Source organism: Podarcis erhardii (genome assembly GCF_964252035.2).
Source record: "Podarcis erhardii genome assembly, chromosome: 5".
In the NCBI taxonomy this organism is placed as follows: Eukaryota; Metazoa; Chordata; class Lepidosauria; order Squamata; family Lacertidae; genus Podarcis; species Podarcis erhardii.
Window position 1 is genome coordinate 34,351,794 of NC_138509.1, and position 16,834 is coordinate 34,368,627.

The 16,834-nt window shown below is 41.0% G+C and overlaps 1 protein-coding gene across 4 annotated transcripts in view; it reads right to left on the reverse strand.

The window, feature by feature from the left end:
* The window catches only part of PRKG1 (protein kinase cGMP-dependent 1), a 652,365-nt gene that overhangs the window by 27,960 nt on the left and 607,571 nt on the right, over positions 1 to 16,834 (reverse strand). For all 4 annotated transcript variants that reach the window (XM_081861792.1, XM_081861791.1, XM_081861793.1 and 1 more), the window contains one exon: positions 4,292 to 4,388. In XM_081861792.1, the coding sequence (XP_081717918.1) occupies positions 4,292 to 4,388 (97 nt within the window). The remainder of the gene's footprint in view (positions 1 to 4,291; positions 4,389 to 16,834) is intronic.

A 16,834-nucleotide genomic window follows, 5' to 3' on the forward strand; every position in this document is an offset into this window, starting at 1 on the left:
GCTTTCAACACCCTACATTCATTATCAATAGGAGATGGAGCCCCCTGCACCCAACTCAAAAACTTGGATTATACATCGAAATAAGCCTAGATCCAGCTGCTGGGAGGATTCTTTTCCAGGAGCAACAACAAAATAACTTTCCCACAGCTTTCAAAACTTTGGCACATGTCAGTGAACCTCATGCATCAAGAGCAAATGACAATTAGCATCAACTTGATCCTTTGGATAATATTTTATATTAGGCTCTCATGACTGCTACTTCCCTGCTACCATCAAAATCTCCCTCCAAGTGTGTGCTCATATGGAAGGATCTTGGCAGTGTGATGCCTCAATGGAAACCCACTGCTAGTGTGTCTTTCATGTAGTTTAATTAAAAGCTTATGCCAGACACAGTTAGTGAAATGTGGGTTTCAATATTTACTCATGCAAGGTAAGTTGACAATGCTTTTAGAGAATAAAGTTATACATCATTGCATCTAATTTTTATTTACATTTTTTCCTGGTTTTTACAACAAGGACAAAAAGAAGTGGAATACCTGAATGATAAGGCCCATCAGGCCTGACCAGCACCCTTTGGGAATTAAGTGTGCAGTTTAGAATATGCCCTAAAGTTCTCTGGAGAAGACAAGATTCACTTTGGGTAGGGAGTTTGGAAGCCACTATGAGAAAACTATTAAGTTACATTCATAATTGTTGATAGCTGACAGGCCCCATTGGGACTAAAACCAGGTATCCTTGGTTTCCTTTTTTGGCTACTCCATGTAATGAGCCACCATGGTTGAAGCTGAGAGAAGCTTCTTAGGCAGTGAACTGTTGGACTTCCCATGCTCTGATTTGCTCCCCACCCACCCCTGCTGGCCATTGGTTCTTCCAAGACAGGACAAAGTATAAAATATTCCTATCTAGACTCAGGCGTGTTCTTCAGCTTTGCCTCCTGGATTTGTCCCTCATCCTTGACTCAACTCCTAGTTCCCAGCACCTGGCTTTCCTCTGACAGCAGCTGACAACTATCTTCAATGTATAAGCAGGGTCTTATCCAGTTAGGAGATTTGTTCATTTCCTGTCTTTCATTGTAGTAGTCGCTGCTAAAGGCTAGATTTTAGTTTTTTGCAGTACAGCCTATGTGCTTTACAGAAGAGATGTTCCGTATGGCGCAATGTATGAGGTCTTACAGTCAGGCATAAAAAAGTCAGCGTGTGGAAACAGCCTCCCAGAGGGAAGGTAATGTGTAGCTCATCTCTTAGTCAAAAGACAAGAATGACTTTGTTTATTTCTGTGGTGCTATAGCTGTTAAAACAGGATGTCTGGCTATCTTATATTGCTTCCTTTTATTTCATCTTAGGCAGAAACATGAGCTGGATATTTCTTGGAATAGCCTCTACTTACTTGGCAGACTCAGTGGAGATTTATGATGGTGGCTGTTAGGAGGTCACTAAGTCTGATAAATGTGTAGGTCAGGCATAGGCAAATTCGGCCCTCCAGATGTTTTGAGACTACAATTTTCCCATTATCCCTGACCACTGGTCCTGTTAGCTAGGGATGATGGGAGTTGTAGTCCCGAAATGTCTGGAGAGCCAAGTTTGCCTATGCCTGGTGTAGATTGTGGGCATCATGAACTGTTATTTTTATGCACTTCATTTATTTATTCATTTATTTATTTACAAAAACAGACTAAGGGGGCAAAAGGGGTAGATTATTTTCTATGGTTCTTTGATAGGAATGAATACTGAGGGGCCAGAGTTACAAACCCCGCAGTCCTTTGTATGATTACTTAACCCATATTTCAAACACCTGATTTCTAAAGGCAACGTTACCAAGGCTATTGTGTTTGAATTATTATCAGTATTAATACCGGCATTTATTTATTTATTTATTCCACTGGATGCCAAAATAGGCTTCTAAGCGCTTTGCAAATTTCATTATGTTCTTAGTGGATGTGTGGAGATAGATTTGTAATTATTCTCGCTAAAAACCCAAATCTGCAAGCCATTTATATTGTTTGCTTGAAAACTGAACAAGTCTCTTCCTGTCTCTTTCTGCAAGATCCTTATGGACGCCACCAGCCATTTGAGGTGAAGAACAGGACTAAAATAGTACCTACTGAGAGATAGTGTAATATGAGACTATGGCCAGATTCCTTAAAACAAAAAACCACCCAGGGAACTCCATGAATAGTAATACAAGTCTTCTGGAAATGTCTATTAATTTATAAAGACAACCAAATTATATAGGAGGGACCCCATTACTGCATATGATAGCTCACACTTTTCACTGCGTTAAGTTTTATGATGTGGCTTACTATGATGTGGCCTTTTATGCTGAGGAAAACTCCAAATTTCCTAAATGCCATTCCAATCTTCCTTGAATTGACAATTATTTAAATGTCTGTCTTGTTTAATGGACATGTACCTGCATCTAAATTGGTCCAGGGAACACATTCTTAAAACAACTGGCACTCACAAAAGTGTCTGGAGCACTATCCATGTACTTATAACAAGCCACATCTGAACATTAAAGTGTCGGCCAGTGCATTCTTGACAGCCCACCAGCGAGTACTAGCTCTGAATCACAGACATTCCAGTTTTCAATCTTACCACTGATTACATGATAGCAAAGTTACACCTTGGTGATGGGAGAATTCCCACCACAAAAGTCAAGTTAGTGCTATAAACAGCGTTTAAGCAATTTTTTTTTTTACTTAATGTTTTTCCAGAGAAATAAAAAATACAGCTCTAAGAACATAAGAAGAGCCAAGCTGGATCAGGTAAGTGGCCCATCTTGTCCAGCATCCTGTTTGCATGGTGACCAACCAGATGTGCATGACATTCTACACCTGTCACTGCACAGCAATTTGGTGCTTGGCGGGGAATGGAGAAGAAATTGGTTCGGTCCACTTTTCACAGTGGTCTAACCCATTCCAAAGTTCTTGAACTTGCTTGATATGAAGTCTTTTAGCTTAGCATTTTCTTTTCACATGCCTGTAGTTAGGTTGGCTGAGATTATTCTTAGTCTAGGTAGATGAACCAGGCATGTCCAATTAAATGCCGGACATCCCTCCCAAATGGCAGGCCCCCAATGCCATATCACAATCTCACCTGGAACCCCCGTCTGTTTCAATATGCATTATATGAGCTGTTCTTCAAGGAATTGTGGCACAATCATATGCATATTTACTTGGAAGTAACTCCCACTCTATGAGGCTTACTTCTTCCCTGGTAAGTGCATTTAGTATTGCAGCCTTAGCTGCAAAGTTCTTTGGCTCATAGCAATCACCTGCTTAAACTTTAAATACAAATAATTATGGGTGTACTGTGTGTACATCTCTGGATTGTGCTCACAAACTGCAAGTCAATCCAAAGAAAAGGTTGTTAATGGCATGATTGCTTGCTTGCCTTGCTTTTATGGAAGGGATATCCCTTTATTTTTGGAAAGGCAGCAGAAAACCTGTTTACTGCACTGTACATAACTTAAAGGAGTTCCTAAGAGTCTGACAGGTGTCACGTATCAGGGAGTCCTCCTTGTTGCTATAAATCTGTTACTCACAAATGAGTAACCCAACTAATAATATATTCTCTTTTTATACATTTGATACATAAACATATATAGAACCAAAAAAATACATAGTGATCACCAGTATCTTCATTTTATATATATTTAAAGGTCGATATAATTCTGTTAATATTGTTTACTTATTTATGTAATATATATCACATGCCTTCAGCATAAATTCCCACGGGATCTAACCATACAAAGCCATATAAAACAGTATGCAAACAGAATATATAAAATTAAAGCAACAACAACAGCACATTAAAATTGCTATTTTGGTTATTGCATAATTCTATTAAAAGTTGGGAAATGGTTGTTTTTTATCTTAACTGCAAATACCTAGAGCAAAGCAAACATAATAGCAATGAGGAAATGATAAATATTGCATTATTTCTGAAACTGTACCACAGCCCATGTGAGTCCTTATTTCAATATATTGGCTGGAAGATTCCCCTGTTCCCCCAGCTGTCACATTATTTAAATACAAGGTACTCTGGAGAATGAAAAACCCAGACTTACAAAGGCAGTGACAGGAGTTTATTCAGATTTATTTTTTCCTCACTACTGCAAAGTTTATCATTGTTTTTTAGTGACTGACAGCTTTCCACCCTTATCTTCACTAATATTTCTCTTCATTGGGTACCGAACAAGGAAAAGATAAATATCCTTCCCAATCCTCTCCCCCCCCCCAAGCAAACCCACAAAACAGAGTTAACATGTTAAAAAGAGAACTGTTACCTACCAGCTCAACTCTTCCAAAACCTCCAACTCCAAGTGTGTCAATGATGTTGAAGTCAGATAGTTTCAGGTTGGCAAAGAAGGCAGCTTCGGCTTCATATCTGGATTTTTTAATGCGAAAAAATGGAAATTTCTTAGAAGTGCAAACATGAGTGCTACATAACTCTGTTCCTGGATGACATGCGCGCTGAATGGAGTTTACAAGCTTAATTTCCATCTTCTCTCTCAAAGTTTCTTTGTTTTCTCGCCCATTGTCTTATTGGTCCACGTTCAAAACCTGTTTGCATTTCCGCCCCCAAAATAAACCAGAGGTGCCAACAGAATGTCTGTGTAATGCAAATGCTTTGCGCTATAATTCAATTCCAGTTATCAACTGAAGGCTACATCTTGACAGTTTCTATTAATCTTCTCGTGAAGGTGGACGGGGTGGGGGGTTTTTTTGGAGGATTTTTATTTTTTTTGCTTTTCAATATTTCTGGAAGATAAAGTCTTTCATATGAGTTTCTCTTGTCCGCAAGCTGGCAGTTTCTATAAATGTTTATTGAAAGTGGCAAGATCATTAAGGTCCCCGGAGAGAAACCACAGCCAGGTTTTATGAAATCAGATCCAATAAGCTGAGGAACTGGCGTGTGGATGTCTGAAAGGAATTATTTCAGACACCCATTAACATTTCTAAAAGAACGTTTCCCCTCCTCCTGCGTTTAGAAACTCAGCCTACAAATTCAAAAGCTTTGTGGTTCCCAGATCCAGGAGTTGTCTCTCGAGTCTGTGTACAGAGAGGCTTGTAATAAGTGTGCACAGTACGAGCTATGTAAGCCATGTGAAACTGACACATGTGCACATGCCAAAACTAAGCCTCCCAAGGGTATACCCATGCAGATGCATCTCCCAAAATAGCTTCTTCTTGGGGATTGCAATATTTTTAGAAAGGCTAAGAGGGCAAATGGGAGAACAGGTTCCACTCACTTACTGAAGTTTCATCTGGGAAGTACTTGGGTGCCAGAAAAAGAAAAGACCTCACGCATGTGCTGCCACCTTTGTTCTTCAGAAACTGTATATGGTTCTAACATTTACCATGTACAGAACAGATGGTTTCTCAAGCATTCCAAAACAGACTATGTGTAAGGTCACATGGGCTAAGTAAAAATTAGAGGGAACTTATTTAGCCGTGCCCTTTTAGCTCATTTATTCCAGCTGGATGTAGGTGTCTTCCTGAAACACACTCAAAAGCGCTGCTTCTTTTTTTAAGTATACTCCTTTAGGTTTCAAAAACAGGTGACCATGTATTATGGGGGTGAACACAGTTCAGAAGAAACTCTTGGGCATTTAAAACTAGTTACACCTTGGTCAGTGTGTTTAATTTACTAGCATGCCTAATAAAAATGTTAATGTTTGGTGTTAATGGCATTTTTTATTAATTACACATGTTTATTTTCTGCTGGTTGTCATTACTCGGGAGCACACTAAAATGCACACCTTCATTTGTGCCGGAGAGTATACTACCAGCAACAAAAATAAATAAATCACATGACCAAAAATAACCGCATTTGACTGCTAACATGACCAGCAACATATATATATATATAGAGAGAGAGAGAAATGTTAAATGCATGTGCAAAGCAACCCTAAGACATTATGCTTGACTAAGGTTTCAACATTTTATTCACATTGCTAGACTAAAAAAAGAATGTAATTCTGATAGACCTTCATGAATATTATTTTTCTCCCAGTTTACTATATGTATATAGCAGTGATTCTGTCATACCTGTAACTGTTTAGAATCTAATCCATGTGTCTGGACAGGATTGTGTAAACAAAAATGTTTTAAGCAGGTGCAAAGAAGAGTTCAGCAAAGGCTGCCTGATGTCAATAGGCAGGAAGTTCCAAAGTGTAGCTGCCACACAATGTACAAATTTCTTACAAGCACAGATATTATTTGACACTTGTAAGCAAGCAGTGCTGGTTCCACAGACTGAAACAAGTTAACCAGTGCAGATCTTTGAGCAGAGGTGTCACATGCTGACAGCAACTGCAGTTTCCAGGTAAAGTGTAAGGGAAGCCCCGCATATAGTGCAGTGGTACCTCGGGTTAAGTATTTAATTTGTTCCGGAGGTCTATTCTTAACCTGAAACTGATCTTAACCTGAAGCACCACTTTAGCTAATGGGGCCTCCAGCTGCCGCTGCGCCGCTGGAGCACGATTTCTGTTCTCATCCTGAAGCAAAGTTCTTAACCCGAGGTACTATTTCTGAGTTAGCGGAGTCTGTAACCAGAAGCGTATGTAACCCGAGGTACCACTGTACATTGCTTAGGCTCTCCTTTAGTTAAAGAACTTTGTTTGGGTGGGTGGCTGAGGTATAGCCAGCTGTCTTCTTTGCCCCTTGATCCACTGGTCCATTCACAAAACATGGGTTAGCTTTAAGGTAGAGAGTGTTCCCACTCTCTCTACAGCTGTTATTTTCCTTGTGTCCACTACTCAGTGGGTCCAGACATAAAGGTGACAAGCAGCTGCTGCAAAAGTCACCAACATCCCTCTCTCTCTGGGCATGCCATGTGGCAGTTCATGCTCTTCATCCTTTTTCCTGCTGCTACCTAATGGACCCAGAGGGAGAAGGCTCTGGTTCTTGTGGTAGTCCCTGTTGCTGCTGCTCTCCCTTAGCTGATAATCTTATGAGCACTGAGGAGCATACACACAGTGATAAAGAAAATTCAGCCACAATGTTGGGAACTCCAATCAGGGCTCCTGTCAGCTGTTGCTGTCTGGGACTTGGGCCATGGCAGCTGCCCAACTATGTTGTCCCTAATGGCCGTAGGTGGGGAGGGGGATGCTAGAAGTCAGAGGCACAAAAAAAGATTACAAAAAGCAAAAGTAAATAAAAAAACTGCAAAAGCATATTGTGAAGCAATCCTGGTAATCCTATTTCAAAAGGTTCTGATGGGAAATAAACTCCATTTGATTGTTTATTAGGTCCTTTCCATAACCTTGCATCTATGGCCAACACATTACATCTGATCTTGGAAGCTAATCAGCTCAGAGCCTGTGGTGGTTCATGGAATAACCTTGTTTGACACAGTTGCTTATTGATCATTTTACACTTGCCATGATGTGCATGTTAAAGGGGTAGAAGGCTAAAATGCTGCCAAATGGAAGATCAGCTTACAAATCTCTTCATAGCTGAATTATAAAGAACATATTGTGATAAGCTTTGTAACCTAGTCAATGTACTTCACAGATCTATTTTTAATCCAGTTAGGATGCTTTTTTTAGCTCTTACATTTTCCATCATAGTTTATACTGGGATGTTTCTATTTGTAATGTAGGTAAAATGTAAAGGTAACGTACCCCTGGACAATTAGGTCCAGTCAAAGGTGACTATGGGGTGTGATGCTCTTCTTGCTTTCAGGCCAGGGGAGCCGGTATTTGTCCACAGCTTTCCGAGTTACGTGGCCAGCATGACTAAACTGCTTCTGGCGCAATGGAACACTGTGACAGAAGCCAAAGCGCACGGAAATACTGTTTACCTTCCCACCACAGCAGTACGTATTTATCTACTTGCACTGGTGTGCTTTCAAACTGTTAGGTTGGCAGGAGCTGGGATAGAGCAATGGGAGTTCACCCCATCACGTGGATTTGAACTGCTGACCTTTGGATCACCTTATGGTCTAAAGCAAGAGACTCCGTGGTTTAGACCACAGCGCCACTGCGTCCCTCTTATTTGTCACAAGTCTTAGCTGAAATTACTAATCTTATTTATGTGGAAGCAAGTCTCACTAATCCAGAAACAAGTGCTTCAGAAGAATCCTCCCTGTTGAGGATTACAGCAAAAGAATGGATTTGGAGGACCACACCATTCACATGATGATTACTAAAATATAACCTGCATTTAAAGGTAAAGGTACCCCTGCCCGTTCGGGCCAGTCTTGCCAGACTCTAGGGTTGTGCGCTCGTCTCACTCTATAGGCCGGGAGCCAGCGCTGTCCGCAGACACTTCCAGGTCACGTGGCCAGCGTGACAAGCTGCATCTGGCGAGCCAGCGCAGCACATGGAACGCCGTTTACCTTCCCGCTGGTAAGCAGTCCCTATTTATCTACTTGCACCCGAGGGTGCTTTCGAACTGCTAGGTTGGCAGGCGCTGGGACCGAACGACGGGAGCGCACCCTGCTGCGGGGATTCGAACCGCCAACCATGCGATCGGCAAGTCCTAGGCGCTGAGGTTTTACCCACAGCGCCACCCGCGTCCCTAACCTGCATTTAATAAAACAGTAAATAGCCATACAAGGTCTATTCCTTAATGGAAAGACAGTTCCATATTAATGGGCTGTTAAACACATTGTCTGAATCCACTTTAAGCTTACATTGTTAAAATAACATAGCATCTTGTTTCCTTTGGGAAACAGGAAGCTGGAATAGATAGGCCTTTGGTGTGATGCAGCAGGAGTATTTTCCTTATGTTTGCATATTTATACAACATCCTAGTAATCATAACCACATTCACCACCTAACTGTAGCCACACTGACAGTCCAAGGAAATGCCTACAGTGGTACCTCGGGTTAAGTACTTAATTCGTTCCGGAGGTCTGTACGTAACCTGAAACTGTTCTTAACCTGAAGCACCACTTTAGCTAATGGGGCCTCCCGCTGCCGCTGCGCCGCCAGAGCCCAATTTCTGTTCTCATCGTGAAGCAAAGTTCTTAACCTGAAGCACTATTTCTGGGTTAGTGGAGTCTGTAACCTGAAGCGTATGTAACCTGAAGCGTATGTAACCCGAGGTACCACTGTATTTGATTTTTGTTCCAAACATCCTATTTTGTAGAATCCTTTAAAATGTAGCTTTTAGCTCACAGCTGCTACATATAAGTCCTTGCCTCTACTGGCCATCCAAGCATGGAGAATAATGTTTTAGATTCATGCCCTATCTGCCATGAGCAAAATCAGAAAATTTACTAGTCGTGTTGCAGTTTTTTGTTCCTCTTTATACTCCTCAATTTTTTCTCTTGAGCAAGAATTTCCAAATTCACCTGGAAATCATGGTAGATACAATAGTGGTGCTTTTAAGTCACTGTAAACCTGGTCTTATGGGAGTCTCTTGTTATAGATGGCAATGTGTATTACTTGGATTACTTCTAAACATGGTAAACCAGGTTTGCTGCATTTGAGGACCCTCTTGCATTGTTTTGAGTGAGGAGCAAAGGCTTCTGTCTCAAAGGCATTCCCTAACTATCACCCTTGCTGCTCACACAGAATTTCTTAATTGTTTCAGAACACCAAACAGGACATCTAATCCTGGTAAGAAGCAGACGATAGTCCACAACACAGTTGGGCAACTTGCATTAATGTTTTTCTGGGTGCCAATACCACCCCTATCAAATTTCATTATTCCTCTCCCCCTCAACATTCATTTTTCCTTCCAATCTAAGCTCCAAAAACTCACTTTAAACCAGGTTTGGTGACCTCTCTACTCAGATACCTACAAGGACATGCACCACTTGAGTTCTAATGCTGCATGATGCAACTGGAATGACAAAATCTCAAATGCAATTCTTTGAAATGTACTGAAAGCAACATAGCGTTGGAGCAAAAAGAAAACTAAATTTCTGTCTGATCATGTTTCTGAAACCAGTTATATTACATAACATTTTATTAATTTTAAAGTGAATTGCTCATATAAAGAGAAAATCCGCTTGTGCTTCGAGCCCCCAAACCCATCCCCCATGGAAATAAAGACACAGTGGAGACAGAATTTAGTTTAAATGTTAATGGGCAAATTTTGGCCACAACTTTATTAAAATACACAAATGTGACTAGTATTGGTTTAGGCATTGGTATCAAACTATATCTGGCTCCTGCCCCACCCTGCAGGAAGCCTGGAAAGGTAAACAACCAGCAGGGGGAGCTCCATCAATGTATATAGACTGGTGCTCACCCCTGGGGTTCCCAGGGGTCCTGGCATGGCCCTAGCCGCTCTCCGGGCTTCGGACAAGATCCAGACCCCCGGATTCCTTTAACGGAATACCCTATTCATTTGAGGGGCAGGTGATGGCTGCACCTCCCCTCCCCACATTCCCCTAAACCAATGCCTAACTGCCAAACCTTACAAAGTTGTGACGTTTGCTAAGAGGTAGGCAAAAACCAAGTGGCCACAGCCAATTTGCCACATTGGAAAAAATTCCTACCTGGCCTCCATTCCAAAACAGGCAACCAACAAAGTCCAAAGCAAGGCCAAACATGACCTAATTAACGGGTGGTTGGGTGGGTGTTCAGCAGCGTGAAGCAAATGGAAGTCCCTACGTCGTACTGCCAAATAAATACCCCCAGCCTTGCCACGCTGCTGATTGGCTAATTGGCATAACTGTGGCACCACTGGCCTGGAGTGGGGAAACCCCCCCCCCAAGCTGATTAGGGAAGAGTTTCAGGGCCAAGCACAACATGGATCCTCTGTTAGGAGGATCCAACTTGTACATCAACATTATGGGGGAACAGAAGGAGCTCATACAAAGAAGCCCAAAAGCAGCAGGGAAATTTTATTGTTCTAAAGTTAAGAAACTCCTGTGTATACCTGTCAGTGTTTCATAGTTCACCTGGGCTGAACTTGGTGTAACAGGCAATTATAGCAGCAAACACCAAAGAAAAATCCAATCTCAAGGCTATGAAGTTTAAGTATGTAAAATACGGCTACATTTAAACTCATCTCTTTTTACTCCTTCCTCTTTTACCTTTCCATCTGTAGTCTTCTTCCCATACACTGTCAAAATTTAGATTGTTAGCTCATTGGCACACAGATCACATAACCATTCCCTCTAGTAGCAAATACGGTGGCTTTGAGCCAACCAGAAGGGCAATGAAACTGGGTCACCCACAAACAAGGCACATGTTTCTGCATACACTCTATATATGCAGAAAAGCATTGCATTGTAAAAACGTAACAAAATCGCCCTGGAGCAAATCAAAAAACAAAACAAAACACCCAGAATACTGTCAAGAGCTATGGATGAGCAAATTCCTCCTATAAGAATGGAAATTAGAAGCACTTTAGAGGCCTGACAATAAGAAAAGTGGGAGAGGGGAAGTTGGGTGACAAGAGTTGAAAATGACAGCCTGAACAACTGGAGCAAAGTATCAGGAGTATTGTAGACTTCGTAAGAAAAAAGAAAAGTACAGAATAAATCACAGACCAATTTCTGAGACTGAGGGTGGAAATATAATAGGAAAGTGTTATAGCATAAAATATTCCATTATATATCTAATGACAGAAGAAGGGGAAGAAAATAAACTATTGGCAGTTTGCAAAACATCAATAAGATGTCCAGATTTCAAGAGCAGCAACTATTGAAATTGAGCAGATAGGTGGTCAAGTAAGTCATGAATTGGAGCCCCATGTTGGGCAAAAGATTCCTGCATTGCAGAGCATTGAATTAGATGATCCTCGTGGTCCTAACTCTACAATTATATGAGGCATTCTAAGTCAAGGAAGGAGAAATGAAAAATACGAATGTGAGTTGACTTCAAATTAAGACACTAACCACTAATAGCAAGTCCAAACAATAGCTCAAGAACCAGGGTGCTAAGAAGCATTCATCCAAGGCTATCTTTTGGAACCATCCCTGGGGATAAAACCAGAACCACTGCAGAAAAGTGCCCCTTATACCCATCTCCCATAGACAGCCCAGGAGGATACCATGGTCAATGGTATCAAAATCTGCTGAGAGATCTAGTAAGAGCAACAGGATCATACTCCCCCTGCCCCTCTATAGAAGTCATCATCCACTAGGGCAACCAAGTCAGATTTAGTCCTGAACCCAGGCATGATTTCAGATTGGAATGGGTCTAGATAATCAGGTTCCTCCTTGTGAAATTTGGAACATCAATAAAAATAATTTGGAAAAAAAGATAATTGGTTCCTGCCTGCAGCTACATTGCCATGACTGGCAGGGGGTTCAAACGACCCATCATTGGGCTCATACTTACAAGCCCCCTGTAAACCTCATCAGGCTGCAAAAAGTAAAACTGATCCCACAAAACATGGCTTATTATGTCATTGGAAACCTCATGAGATTGCATCTATTGTGGCATCTAGCTCACTACAGAGATGAATGACTTTGTCCTCTAAGTGCCCAGTAAAAAACTCACAGAGAGTTTCAGAGGTGTTTCAGGCTCCACCCACTGAATGGACCATTATGAATTAGCAATTCTTAAAATAGATGAATTGTGAGGGGTGGGGCGGGATTTGAGCAAAGGACACTTATCATTTCGAAAGATAAAAGTTGGGTGTTTGGTTAAGAATGGGCACAGAAAGGTTCAGTTACAGATAGGTAGCCGTGTTGGTCTGCCATAGTCAAAACAAAACAAATTCCTTCCAGTAGCACCTTAAAGACCAACTAAGTCAGTTCTTGGTATGAGCTTTCGTGTGCATGCACACTTCTTCAGATACACTGAAACAGAAGTTTCCAGACCCTCACTATATAGAAGGGTCTGGAAACTTCTGTTTCAGTGTATCTGAAGAAGTGTGCATGCACACGAAAGCTCATACCAAGAACTGACTTAGTTGGTCTTTAAGGTGCCACAGAAAGGTTGTAAGGGCTGGATACTTTGAGGTACCTATGTGTAAGAGTGAGCAATCCTTTCCCTCTCAAACATGGGAATTTGAATGGGTAAGATGGAGTTAGGAAGCTGTAAGTGTTATCTTCTATGTAGGATTCTCCATAAATGTTCCTATTCTTGTGGTTTCTCAGCTGGTTCTTACTTGTGATGGCAGGTTTGTGGCTGTGGGCTGATTCTCCCTTTCCCAATGGACACATTCCCACGCACTGTCCTGATTCCAAGTCCTGGTTTTATACAACAGCTGCTATGAAATAGTTAATTATTAATGGCACATTGGAATATAACTAATCAAAATGCAGCATATCTGTAAAACAATGAACAAAGATATTCCAAAAGTGTGCCAATGCAAACCTCTAACAATTCTTGTTGTTATAGTAGAAAACTGCATAACAAATAGGGAAAAGTGTGTGAGAAGCAAATTGTTGCAAGCCCTATGTTTAAATGCTCCATTTTACTTAAAAGGCACCACAGTTCTAATCATTCACAAAATGATAAATGAGGTCTGAGTTTTGTAATTATTCCGCTTTAGGTTTATGAATTTGGTTTTAGTAAATAAAGGAGATGTGTTGAGAAACATCAGACATCTGTTACATGCAGCATCCTCTCAGATAATCAGCATAGCTTAATTCAGCTACGTAGTAAACGACTATGTAGACAGGAATTATAGCCAGCTGGGAGACAGCAATATCTGAAATCAAAATAATCTAACATTAAATGATGAAGACCTGTCTTTCAAAAGGAAAGTTCATGCATTCTGCCTGAAAGATTCCAAGTACAGTGGTACCTCGGGTTACAAACACTTCAGGTTACAGACTCGGCTAACCCGGAAGTAGTACCTCAGGTTAAGAACTTTACCTCAGAACGGGAACAGAAATTGTTTGCTGGCGGCGCAGCAGCAGTGGGAGGCCCCATTAGCTAAAGTGGCACCTCAGGTTAAGAATGGTTACAGGTTAAGAATGGACATCCAGAACAAATTAAGTTCGTAACCAGAGGTACCACTGTAGTATAATGTGTAAGGCTACAAGTCAAAATATAGTGGTAGCAACTTCCCTAACTGGTTAGCCACATTTTGGACCTCTTCTAAACAATGACACATTCCTTGAGTACTCAAGTAGCCAGCTCAAGGTAGAAAAATCAGCCCTATATCTTTTGCACATCCCATCAATTTGGCAAGCAGATGGGAGTTTGGGCTGCAGCTCCTTCCCACATCACTCCCACTTGCTTAATTTCCTTCCCCTTCCTTCCTTGTTTTAACTTCTTCCCTTTCATCCCCCAGATGGCAGAACAGGCACCCATTATCTTGTTTATCACTGTAGTCTTTGTACTACTATGTACTTAAACAGGAAGTATTCCACGTTCTGTATGTACATATATATTTGTTGTCCTAACTACAGATGAGTGCATCCATTTCAATTCCTCTCAGGTTCTAATTCTTCCTATCTTAAATTCAGCTCTCCTCATTTGATTAAAAAAAAAGTCCTAATGAAAATTCACCAGCATTTTAGTGTGAATTTTTCCTAATTCACGTTTTTGTATTCAACTTTGCCTAATATATTCACTTTTGCAAAGCAATTTCTTTAATATAATGTATTTTTGTAAGTTATTCTCACTAATACATGCACTTTTATACACACATTACCCTAGTATATACTTGTTTGTACACATTTGTCCACTGGAGAACTGTGTTTGTAAAAAATTGTGAATTTCAAAGGCTGGCTGTTGTTCAGTTTGCATATTGTTCCAGAAAGTGAGAATTATGTAGGCTTGCCTTTAAATGAGAACTGAATAAAATTGCTCCCCGTATCTCCTTGGCTGCTTGCAGATATATCCACATGAAGAATAGTTCAAGGAGACTATGCTGAAGAAAGTATATTCAGGACATTTTGTGCATACATTATTTTAAATCAGAGAGAGCAAGGGGCAAATGTTCAGTTGCAAAGTTTGTTTCTCAAGGTAATGGTGCCAGGACATGTTTGGCTTCGATCCTCTTAAGGAATATGTGAGAAGAAATTCCTTTCTAGTATAGACATAATTTCTGTGCTCAAATATCGCTGCCAAGATTAATGTGAACCCTTGGCTCAAGCTAGCATAAAAACACTTCAGCCAAATAGCTATGCAAGCCAACATGGGTTGTTTTGTGTGTGTGTGTGTGTGTGTGTGTGTGTGTGTGTGTGTAATAATAGATTTTGGATGAAACATTTGGTCTAGGCCTGGCTGAATGCAGGTGTAGGTTATAAAAAAAGTAGCCAAGATGAAGCTGCCAACTATGATGCTTTATTACTCATGAAACTCAAAGGAAACACTAATGGACTGGCAATATAAATCAGTTGCAGTTGACTATGATAGATAGTCTCACTGCTCTAAAACAACAGCTCTGGGTCAATGACTTGGTCTCAAGAACCCACCATATTCTGATACTCTCTTTGGTTCATTGCAAAAATTTCTCAAATTGCTATGCCATAGTATATCATAGATAGTGTAGACCTAGTACCTGTTAAATTCAGGCTTGGTAGGGCTTATTTCCTTTTTCTTCTCATTTCAAAACAAGCACTAGGGCATGCCACTATGATCCAATCTTTATTGGTCAAGCAAGGAATACAGGTATTATCCAAATACTAAGAAAAGTGGAAAATCTCAATAAGATTGGCAATGGAGGCAGGGCAGTAAACCAAGCAGGGCTCTGTATCACATGATCAGCTTCTAAAAACCACTGTAGCCATGGGAAACAGCTGCAAATTGAGCTATTTTTCTACCTTTCTCTTCCAAATTTTAGGTGCAGTTCTCCTAACACACATTGAGAGACATCATGTACATTCTCAGATAATCAGAGGATGTAAGCCAGGGTTGGCCCACACACGAAGCCAAGTGAGGCAACCCCCTCAGGTGGCAGGAACCACAGGAGCAGCGGATCCTGATGTATAGATTTAATCCCCTGCTTGTTCCAGATGTAGACTGTCACTAACCCCTTCTTCCCTAGCAGTGAGGACAGCGCCATTTTTGTGGTTCGCCTCAGGTGGCAAAATGTCTTGGGCCGGCCCTGATGTAAGCACATCTATTGAAGAAGAAGAAGAAGAAGAAGAAGAAGAAGAAGAAGAAGAAGAAGAAGAGGAGGAGGAGGAGGAGGAGTTTGGATTTGATATCCCGCCTTTCACTCCCTTTAAGGAGTCTCAAAGGGGCTAACATTCTCCTTTCCCTTCCTCCCCCACAACAAACACTCTGTGAGGTGAGTGGGGCTGAGAGACTTCCAAGAAGTGTGACTGGCCCAAGGTCACCCAGCAGCTGAATGTGGAGGAGCGGAGACGCAAACCCGGTTCCCCAGATTACGAGACTACCGCTCTTAACCACTACACCACACTGGTACCCTTGGAGGGGCATGAGGCTTTAGGTTTATGAAACATCTTTAAGGATTCTTGTGGGAATCTCCCATATGTTCATGTGCATCATTATGGAAAATGTTAGGTGACCACAGCAAACAGCACTTTGAGCTCTCCTGAATACCCCCATTCAGGATTCTGCAATTATTTTCTTGGGTTGTACTGCCGTTCATGCAGATTTCTGTGAAACATCTGCATCTATAAATAACTGCTGCTCTCCTACAATACCTGTCTTTGCTTCTACCTCTCAATAGCTTAAGTGAGGCAGATAAATACATATCGAGTTCTGCAATGCTAATGGATTAAAATATGATCATTTTTTTTTTTTATTAGTCAGCAAATGGGACTGTTGCACTGATGTTATAATATTGGCAAAGAGCTCCTAATTGGTCAACTGTGCTAATTTTGTACAGTGAATTCCACCCTACCTCTTTACCAAGTCTCACAAGCAGATAAATATATTTCACATTGTTAATTAGAGGCCGCGAACTCAAAATATGATCATCTAAGCATGTAAATACTTGATGGGCCTCTTGTCTCTAGTCTGGAGACTGAAAGATAGCATGGCTTGCATA